General features: G+C 34.6%; 2 protein-coding genes across 2 annotated transcripts in view; one reads left to right on the top strand and one right to left on the bottom strand.

The window, feature by feature from the left end:
- The window catches only part of LOC136847497 (cerebellin-3-like), a 306286-nt gene that overhangs the window by 190848 nt on the left and 103954 nt on the right, over positions 1 to 11484 (bottom strand). The gene's annotated exons all lie outside the window — the stretch shown is intronic.
- LOC136847503 (CB1 cannabinoid receptor-interacting protein 1-like) overlaps positions 1 to 11484 on the top strand; it is a 262615-nt gene that overhangs the window by 177685 nt on the left and 73446 nt on the right. The window contains exon 3 of the mRNA XM_067119246.1: positions 111 to 255. Coding sequence (XP_066975347.1) covers positions 111 to 255 — 145 coding nt within the window. The remainder of the gene's footprint in view (positions 1 to 110; positions 256 to 11484) is intronic.

Below are 11484 nucleotides of genomic sequence, written 5' to 3'. Positions count from 1 at the left end.
ACCCCTGAATGAGAATCTATAACCCCTATATTCCTTAAACCCCACCAACAGCACTAACGAGACATCTTACTCCGAAATCCTGACTAAATCGCCATTCTCATCCTTTGCAGACGTGCAGTGATTGCAGGGGAGGAGGTCGAGACGGCTGAGCGAGTGCATGATTCAACAGCTTCGGCCTACAGCTCGCGCCTCCACATGGAGGGCACACCGCCTTCTCCCAAGGGGCACAGAGATGACCTTCCCGTCACCGTGCACGTGAGTAAATCGCCCTTGTAGGAGTTCTTGTAGGAGTCTGTTTCAGGTCCCAAGGATTCCAATTTCTGGAGTGACGGATCTGAAGGTACTGACAGCAAGGAGACTAAGTAATGTACGAGTAGGCCTATATAAATAAAAGGTCACAAGGAAAACGAAACTATCTGAGAGTCTAGTCCTATAGTTTTATATCTTAAAAAGACCTCGACTGTTGGAATCGAATATAGAATTTAGGCCACAGGCCAAGCGCTGTGACCTATGAGGTAATTCAGCGCTGAAAGAGAAACTGAGGTTAGAAACGTTTGAAAGGTGTAGCAGGAGGAAAACCTCGCAGTTGCGCTATGAAACATTTGTTAGGAGACGGCGAATAGCAAGAAAGAGAATATGAATGGAGATACAGTTAAAGGAATGAAAGGGGTTGCAGCTAGGGGCCGAAGGAACGCTGCAAAGAACGTTAAATAATGCTTACAGTGCACCGCGTGATGTGCACTGGCTGCACTACCCACCTACGGGAATCTCGACTGTTGCTCAACTCTTTGTTTCCAGGTGTTTAAATGCTCAACACGGAGTCAATTTGTCACCAAATCGCAATGGAAAAGAATTCTTCGTCTTTCTCCACTTTTTTCATGAGGTCTGAGTTTCTGACAAGTTTCTTCCATCTCGCTATGTCCCGTACCTTTTTTATCCTGCTAATCCTCTCCTTCAAATTGTCAAAGATGCAGTTAATCCATTTATCGTTGGTCTCCCTCCTCTCCTTCCCCCGTAAACCTCTTTTAACATACGCTTCTCCTCGCCTCTTATAGCAATACCAGTTCATACTCGCTTCATTTATCTTTTCTAAAATTCCCTATTTTTATTGTTACTTTCATTTTCTCGTTTCTTTACCTGCTCCCTTCATTACTCCCCACATCTACTTCAACACTCTCGTCTCGGTCCCTTATTGTTGATTTACCATTTTCTAATTATTGTTCATTCACCATTTTCTAATCATTCTTCATTTACCATTTTCTAATTATTTGGCAAATAAAGGAGGACTTAACAGATTTAAATAAAAATTATGGACTTTTTAATTCGGCCCACCAAAGGTGCACTTTCTCCTTACCCATGCCTCTGCATCGCACATCATTGTTGCTCTTACCTGAATGAAAATTGCGCATTGCATCAGCATCTAATTTCAATATTCTCTGGTAATGTATATCCTAACTGACTTACTGGATATACAATAGGTTACCTGGGGTCATAAATGCAAGGCTCACTGTTTCAGAATGTTAATCTTTAATATCTCAGTTCATCAACGTTCTTCAAACACTCCTACTGGAAATTAGTATTCATCACAATTCTTCCGTGAACTTTCAGCATTCTGACTTTCTCTTGATGACCTCTCTACTGGTGCTGTACAGTTCAAAATCATTTACTGAAATAACACACCAGGGGGGGATTAATCCCAAGGTCTACAGAACGTTTAGACTTTACAGATCCCTTACCATTTGGAAAACCACGCTCACGATTAGATCAAAGAGAGAAAGGCTCTGGGAAGGTACCTTCTGAAATATTGACTCAGGGAAAACTCGTCTGCCAGGTCAACACTTCAACCCCGTGCTATGCTCCCTTAAAAATAGAAATAAAAACAAAGGAAGGAGCCAGACCCTTGCCTAATGAGGAGGTACATTAACTAAATAAAGTTAGTTCAGTCAAATGAAATTCCCACTTCATTTTAAACATTCAGTCAAAATTTTACATCATTAATGACAAGAAACAATGGCTCTATGGCTCTTCTACGTTCTGACAATATTAATGCTTTAATCCTTCCTACTTCAGCTAAACCAAGGAGGCAAATTTAGGATTTTTCACAGATAAATTTTACTCCCAGAAGAGTTGAGGTTTCTTACGTTAAAAAAGTTTGAACAATCAAACACAAGTTCTCCGCCATGTTTCCTTAAGGATCAAAACGATTTGAGTTTTACTTCGCAGTCAAATGAAGGTCTGAACATCTTTTTTGATTTTCACAATTTTCAAGAAATTGGAGATCTTGGGTAAAAAGTAAGTTCGCAAAAAATAAATTTGAAAGCTTACTAAGGGTAAAAACAAAGTAATTAGATTCTCGAAAAAAGAAAATGATAAGATACATTTTTACATGAACAAAGCTACAGCGCAAATATATTTTTTTTGGTTGAATGAAGGAATTTCTAAGTTGTTGTATACAAAAAATAATTATTTTTGCAACACAGAACTTCTCTTCCTCCACCTAAAAAATAAAGAAAAGAGAGATTCGATCAGTTAAACCAAAAAGAAAGACACTTGAAATGAAAAAATCTAGCATGGAAAAATATGACTACATGAGATTTTACCTGAATCCGAAGTACCTCTTATAATCTATAAGGTGCAAGAAAATTTCCTTGCAATGGAGTTTACTCTGAACCCTAACGAGGTTTTGAGATCAGGCGCCATCAAATAATTAAAGCGGTCAACTTTTTCATTGTATAAAAAATGAGGGCGATGAGTGATTTTTTTTTTGCCCTGGATACTCACGAATCATAACGATCATTTGGGTTCCTTTAATACTAACAAAGATAAACAAAGCAGTAGTGAAAGCAAAGTGTCGAAAAATAAGGAAAATTAACAATGAAAAATCTAACCGCCTCGAGCAAACTGGGTGTCTGCCTGTCTCTTCTTTTCATTCTTTTCCTTTCTTTTTCGTCTCTTGTTTTCGTATGCTCTGTCTGTGTCTCTTTTGCGTCTCTTGCTCTCATTTTTTTCTTCTTTTGCTTATCTTTAAGAATCAGTCATGGACGGTGAAAATGTACTCTTGAAAATACCAAAACTTCCACGCTCATTCATACACACATAAACAAACACGCACATGTATTTTATATGCATACATACTTACATATATATACAGTATATATACATATAAACACGCACAAACACACACGCACATATATATACATATATGTATTTATGTAATATATAAAAGTTTCTGTAACTTAAAGTATACCGTTTCAAGGTGTTTGAAATTCATGAACGTCGAGAGAGAGAGAGAGAGAGAGAGAGAGAGAGAGAGAGAGAGAGAGAGAGAGAGAGAGAGAGAGAGACTTTACTCGGACATCCAAATTTATGCTATTTATTACGATAAGAGTTAAAACCATATACAATAGTCTGAAAAGAAAGGAAGCAGCCATAAATGAAGATAAGTTGTCAAAGCCAGAACATTTACTGTCTTTTCCGTCGTGGTTCCAAAAAAAGCCTACTAAATAAAGGTAAAAAAATACTGGTAATTTTCAATATAAAAAGTTATACAATATGAAATTCAAGCTTCTGGGCAAACCTAGAAATCATCCAAGTAAGTCTACTTAATCATACGCAGAGTCTGAAAAAATTGGCCCGCCACTATCAAAGCGCATGCGCGTTCGACACTCGAGCAGGAAGACAAGACCCATTACGTCCACACGAGTAAACACGGTCTTATGCCGTCTGGGTTACACCCGGTCACCTAGCCCTTTATTCATCTGGCAAATATCCAGGCGGGGGTTGACCTGCCAAGCGATGGTCAATAAAGTCAAATCAGGTGGCATAAATCTTTAACTTCCTTTTCCCCGTCTTCTCCTTCCGGATAACAGGGGCGCTGAGAAAACTTTCTTCTTCTTTTCAATATTTCTTCCGAGGTTCGTCGATTTCAGGGCTTTGAATGTCTCCCTATCCTGACGGTGCAAAAATGTATTTCATGGTGAAAAGGGAACGACTTCCGTGTTTATTGTAATATGATGTGTAAAAATCCCCCTACAAAAATTATTTTCCGGCTAAAGTTTGGAGTAGGCGACAAAAATTACTACCATAAATAAAAATAAAAAGAAAGTAATGATTTAGCAAGGCGATACAAAGCAAGCAAAGTGTGGGCTTCAATAAAAAATGCGATAAAAGCAGCCAGAAGAAAATTAACATAAAAAAGAGGCTAAACAGTGAAATACAAGAATGACCGACTAAAAAGAACAACCAAGGTTCAACATAACACTGTTTGGCAACAAGCAGCCAGGAATGCCATACCGATGAAGACGTAAAAGATCTGCAACGAAATGCAACTTGAAGTGGGAAGCCTACACAGTTTATAAGACGAAGGAAGCGTCTTGAAGAGTGACAAAACTTTTATACAGCCCAAAAAATTATGGTATCTCTTATTGGATGTAATGCTGAAAAAGATGAGAGCATCACAAATATCTTTTGATTTAATGGTCACTTTTATATATATATATATATATATATATATATATATATATATATATATATATATATATAAATTACATGTGTGTGTGTGCTGTATAAAAGTTCATTTTATTCTTAAAGACACTTAATTCGGACATAAAACCCATTAATAACGAATTCACAGTGACATGGGAATAACTATCACCAATCCAAATTATTAGATATATATATATATATATATATATATATATATATATATATATATATATATATATATATATATATATATGTATGTATGTATATGTATATATACAGTATATATGTACATATATATGTAGTGATTAAATAGTTGACGTACAGGTGACTGGAGACTGAGTATTCAGCCAAGTGTACTGTATAATTAGTGACACTGTTATACATATATACACGCGCGCGCGCGCGCGCACACACACACACACACACATTATATATATATATATATATATATATATATATATATATATTTATTTTAGGCAATTTTTGTTTAATATCAGCCATCATTAACTTCTAGTCCCAGAGGGGTTCTACGATTTTAGTGAATACTGTGAAGTTGTGGTTGAGTAACGAAAATAGGTGTTAAAGTTTTTAAAATTTTACAGCACGATTTCCTTTTAAGGAAATCATTACAGTAACAATAGAAACAAAGGAACAGCTGAAATGCAATAATATCAGTAATAATAATGATCTTATCATTAACAATGTCCTTTTTCTCATTATGTTATTGTCATTTTTATACTATACACATACATATATTTATAATACTGTATATATATATATATATACGTATGTATGTATATATATATATATATATATATATATATATATATATATATATATATATATATATATATATATATATATATATATATATATAGAGTACGTGTGCATTTTTACTCTGACGAAAAAAAAACTTAAAAACAATACGGTAACAAGATTAAATCTCCTTACGTAATCTTCCCCAACTCGATTATCTCCTGAACAAAAACTAATCTAATAGGTAAATGGCATTAGTTAATGGCTGCGAGCTAGGGACCATCGGTAAATCAGTTAAAGAACCATAGGCTATATGGGTGCTGTCAGTGTAATCATGGCCACACCAACATATTACGACTAACGTACACAAAGTGAAGCTTTACCGGATCACATTTCCACGTATCCTAATTGAATAAGGTAGAAGCAAAGCCATTTCCGACAGCCAATTAACTTTGGAGTAAAGTTAACAAGGGTTGCCGTAGCTGGCCCAAAAAACAAAGGGGAAAAACGGACCATGTTATTTTTGTGTCTACCCCTTATACTACTTTTTTTCCTGTTCCGTATAGTCCCAGATTTAAAAAAAAAAGTTAGGCATATCTTACGCATTACTAGTTTATTTTTTATTCTCCGATATTACCTCCCTCTCAGGCGATCGTACGTTACTTGTAAATGCTTGTAAAATCTCTTTATCCGAGAGGATCGTCATGCAGTGGTGTGAGGATTTCAAACCGAATACAAGCGCCTCATTTCTTCGTACACAGGTCGAGTTCGATCCCCCTTCACCCGGCCAAAGAGTAAATCCCGTGTACTTTGTAAGAGATCCCCTGTTTCGACTTCCATCTCAAATCCTTCCATTTATTTCTACCTTTTTCAGAGTTAGCATAATGACTAAGAGGAGGTTGCTACTTGAATAAACTCGCAGATATAAAAAGAAGAACAGAGATCATTCACTTTAGCAGTCTTAGGAGGGGAGAGGCGTTAATCCTTAGAAGGTATTGTCACAGTTCATTCACACTGAATCGAAGGGTTTAGTGTCTGGCAGTCAGAAGTTAACAAATGAAACTTTACAGGATAACACAACATACTAAGTAGTATATATATATATATATATATATATATATATATATATATATATATATATATATATATATATATATATATATATATATATATATATATATATATATATATATATATATATATATATATATATATATATGTATATATGCATATATATGCATATATATATATATATATATATATATATATATATATATATATATATATATATATATATATATATATGTGTGTGTGTGTGTGTGTGTGCGTGTGTGTGTGTATGTGTGTGTATGTACATAAATATATGTACGTGTGTGTTTGCAAACATACATATAAATAAACACAAGGAAACTCCAGAAGGAAAAGGCGCGAGAGAAAAAGTCCGCAGTAGCCACAGTACCAGCAAAGGAACGGCATTTTTCTTGCGGAGGGAAATCCAATGTTCCTCGGGAGATTGACCCAATCAGCATCCCTTTCCCATACCGCTCGTCTCTGAAGCTGCTCCCAGGAAAGATTTCCCTACGGTGCCCCGGACAAAATATTCGGCCGGTGAGCTAAATAACATTAACTGAAAGTTACCTGCGCCTTGCATAATGGACTCGATTTGTTTTTGTAAGGGAGGGAAAAATTCTACGAAGGGCACTGTGCTCTCTGGAAAGGAAGGGATTCTTATTTCTTAAATGGGTGGACACTCCGCCGTGCTCCAGGAAATTTAATTAGGACGGCAAATTGCTTTGTGGATGTCTGTTCTAGCTATGGCGTGAAATAACTGCTCGTATGTTTTTAAGAATATTTCTGCTTCTAACTAAGCTAACTTATTTTTATTTTGCTTTATCTCATATACTAATTTTCACGGGCGCACTTACTTTGGGTCAAATATCCAACAGAATAATACGGTTAGAGTGCTTTTCTGATTGGTTATGAATATTTACATCATACAAAACATTTTTTTTTTCTGAAAATACACAGAAAGTGCAATCTCGATGACACCATTAATCAAAGATGTGTGAAAGGATGTACTGGCCTCATGCTCCGCTGAACCGTTCGTTATCAAATGGGGCTGTCGTTCAAGATATATAATGAAGCAGTTGTTAAACTCATTACAGAGCAAAACTGTTTTCCCCCATCTTTCAACTTACGACTAAAACACGCTACCATGTCCTCTCTACTTGTTTCAACTGTCGCTTAAAATACAACATGCCAGTTCTTAGACTGCAGTTGGTAATCGTCCTAGACCTACGTAAAAAAAAAATACAGTACTTTTTCTTGTTCCTCAGTCTTTTTCTCGTCCCCAAGGTGACGTGAAACCGCCAAAGCAAACGTTCTCTCTCTGAAAGTTCTCTGAAAGTTCTGAGAAAGTCCCAGACAAATTTCCTTTTGTGCAAGAAAAGACCTGACTTGGTCACGGAGGATTCCTGTTGGTTTGTGTTCAGAGTCCTTGAAGTTTTCCGGCCGGGCGACCTCCCCTGGTCATAAAACACAGGGGTATAAGAACATCAGTTCATGCAAGTTTCTTATATTTGTGTGTGTGTGTGTGTGTGTGTGCATAATTTTTCCTTGGCGAGTAACTGTGAAATCAAGTTTATACAAATAGACAGCTGTTGTCTCTTAATAAATATCGTATGCGTACTTGTATGAATGCATCTTAAAATCTATCTATCCATCTATCCTTGTGTGTATGTGTGTGTATTTGTGTGTGTGTATAACAACTTTAGTCTTGTGTAATAGACACTTTTAGAACTTCCGACGTCCAGCCCGGGTCAGACTCTTTGGCTTCAAGCAAAATGAAAGTTGCTTAGGTACGGGCTTAGGACGTCTATTTTCGACCATCTCTTACATCAGAGTGATTGATTTTTAATGTTTGGATAAACTAATATCGGAGGATTTTAGAAAATCCGTCAAAATAACTATCATCATAAAAAAGAGAGTCCGCAAAGTAAATTTCAACATAATATCTGTATATATATATATATATATATATATATATATATATATATATATATATATATATATATATATATATATATATATATATATATATATATATATATATTATAGATATACTGTATATATAGATATAAAACATTTATATGTATATATATATATATATATATATATATATATATATATATATATATATATATATATATATATAATTACTCAAGAGCAAAAGTAAAAACATAATACTGTTTAAGTAGTTCCTTTTCCACTGTCTTCCCCTTATTTCACATCTTCAAACCTTCCCGGGAAAAGTTGAATCGTTTTGCCCTATCAGATAAGGTTTCCTTTTAGCAATTTCATTTCTGGTTTTGAAGTTTGGACAGTTCCTTGAACAAAACTTCCGCCACAAAAAGCAACGGAAACCTCAGATGCTTTACCTTAGGGTAGAGCATAAATCAACGTCGCTTGCCTTTGTGCGTCGAGGAAACTTATGCCTGGACGTTGTCTGTTTACGTGATTGGAGTGGAATCAGAACCGTTTTCTTTTTCCCCTTTCTCTCGTGTGATTTTCGAATGAAATATTGACACTCTCACTTCATGTGTCTGCCTATCTATCTATCTATCTATCTATCTATCTATCTATATATAGATGTATAACTAAATCACGAAAATATGGAACGTGGTTTTCATTTACATATATATATATATATATATATATATATATATATATATATATATATATATATATATATATATATATATATATATATAGAGAGAGAGAGAGAGAGAGAGAGAGAGAGAGAGAGAGAGAGAGAGAGAGAGAGAGAGAGAGAGATATTCAGATTTCATTGAGAATACCTGTAAGACACATATATATATACAGTACAGTGTATGTGTGTGTACTGTATATATATGTCTTGTAGGTATTCTCAATGAAATCTGAATTTCTCACTCACTCACTCTCTCTCTCTCTCTCTCTCTCTCTCTCTCTCTCTCTCTCTCTCTCTCTCTCTCTCTCTCTGTTTAAAATATAAGTATATTTACACTAGAGTCATTTTAAAGCAAATAAGCCTGTGTGCAATATGTGCCATACCAGTTTTTTCAGAGGACACTACACACATACTTCCCGTGTTTAAACATCATCAAACTTCGTCCAGAAAGAAATAAAGGAAAGGCAAGTTTTAAGGTGTCGTAACAACTACAGTAATTCGGCACTGCTAAAACCCAATTCTTTGTGGTGATACCGCAAAGACGCACAAAAAAAAAAAACACACACACACACAAAGGCTAACGTGCACACACACACACAGGGACATCTCAAAGCCAAATGTCAGAGCACTTGGCCGTAAATTGTGCATTCACGCTGGATTTTTACAGCAACGTAGGTTCGCAGTCTCGCGGGGTTTGCGCCGTATTGCAGCGTGTCAGTTGGTAAATAAGGGTTATCTTGTTCGAGTCTTCCTCTGCATATAACACAAGATGAAAGGAGATAGGTGGAAGACTTCGTCTACAATAATTCGCATTTACTTATTTTCTGTTACGAAGGAGAATGGATTGAATACAGATGAACAATTTCAAACTAAGAAAGACTAAGGCATTTTTATTGTATATATACTGTAAATACACAAACAAACATACAAAGAAATCGAAATTAGTTTCGTAAATTCATACCTAAAAAAAAGGTCTGCCTTCAACTTAGATATATGTACAGAGACATGAATAAAGAAACACGGATAATAACACTCAAAATAGTGGTCCCCAAAAACGACCATTCATGATGATAAGAAAAAAATCTGTATTTATGAGAACTCTTTTTGGTCACGGTGTTATATCTTATTACCCACTGATTCTAACTCTAAAAGGAAAGTTGGACTTTTTGCAAAAGGTCTTTGAACTCCAATGGGTGTTTCCAATATACATTTTGTTATGGAATGACTGAATTTTATGAACGCCAGAAAGAGGAGGGATCTTGAACCATAACTGTAACGTACGGGATGAAGACATCAGATCACATCTTGAAAACGTACACCTTTTTCTGCGACCTACGTTTATAAACTCAGGCTAATTAGATCTAAAAATGTTTTTCCTGCGATTAAGATGGGAGAATTATTTGCCATAATTGTAAATGAATTTACACACACACAAATATATATATATATATATATATATATATATATATATATATATATATATATATATATATATATATATATATATATATATATATATATATATATATATATATATATATATATATATATATACTCAAGTAATTAAGCGGCTACTTGGAAATCTTAGCTTAATGATAAATAATATTGCCAAGACCAGGAAGAACATTATTATACAAGCTTTCGAGGTATAAAACCTCATCATCAGGCTGAAAAAACCGACAAGGATGAGAATCAGTAAAATTACAATAAAATGAATTGTCATAATAAATCTTCAGCAAAAATACTAACGAAATATATAAAATGAACAAGTAAATACAAACTAAAAGGGTGAGACGGAAAATAACGAAAAATTAAAAACACAAACATAAAAATATGAAAATAAAACTAAAGTGAAATGTAAACAAACTACCACTCACAAAGTAAAATATTTAACAACCTAATTGAGTACCTTTATTTGCTTCAGGGTCTAAGCCTGGTTATTTGTACGGTCTGCCTAAGGTACATAAAATAGGAAACCCTTTAAGACCTATTATTTCCTCAATTGGTACTTTTAGTCATAACCTGTCCAAGTTTTTGGTTCCAGTTTTAAACCCTCTAACTTTAGGTGAATTTAACATATCTAATTCTTCCAGATTTGTTAAAGAATTATGCTCTTTCAATTTTAACCAAGATGTTGTAATGGCTAGTTTCGATGTAACCTCTCTTTTCACCAATATCCCATTAAAAGAAACAACCGACATTATTCTTAATAATATATGTGAAAACCATTTATCAGTGTTTGGACTTGATAAAATAGACTTGCAAAAATTATTACATTTAGCAACTGCTGATGGCATTTTTACTTTTGATGGTAAATTATATAATCAAATAGATGGAGTAGCTATGGGAAATTCCCTTGGACCTGTATATGCGGATTGCTTCATGGGTTATTGTGAAAGGATTTGGATGTCTGAATGCCCTAGTGCTTTCAAACCTTTGTATTACCGTAGGTATGTAGATGATACTTTCCTTGTGTTTAAGGAATTATCACATGTTGATTTGTTTTTTGAATATTTTAATTCTCGTCACCCTAA

The sequence above is a fragment of the Macrobrachium rosenbergii genome, chromosome 2 (genome assembly GCF_040412425.1).
Source record: "Macrobrachium rosenbergii isolate ZJJX-2024 chromosome 2, ASM4041242v1, whole genome shotgun sequence".
In the NCBI taxonomy this organism is placed as follows: Eukaryota; Metazoa; Arthropoda; class Malacostraca; order Decapoda; family Palaemonidae; genus Macrobrachium; species Macrobrachium rosenbergii.
Note: the sequence above shows the minus strand (reverse complement) of the source record. Positions and strands in the feature narration are given on the sequence as shown.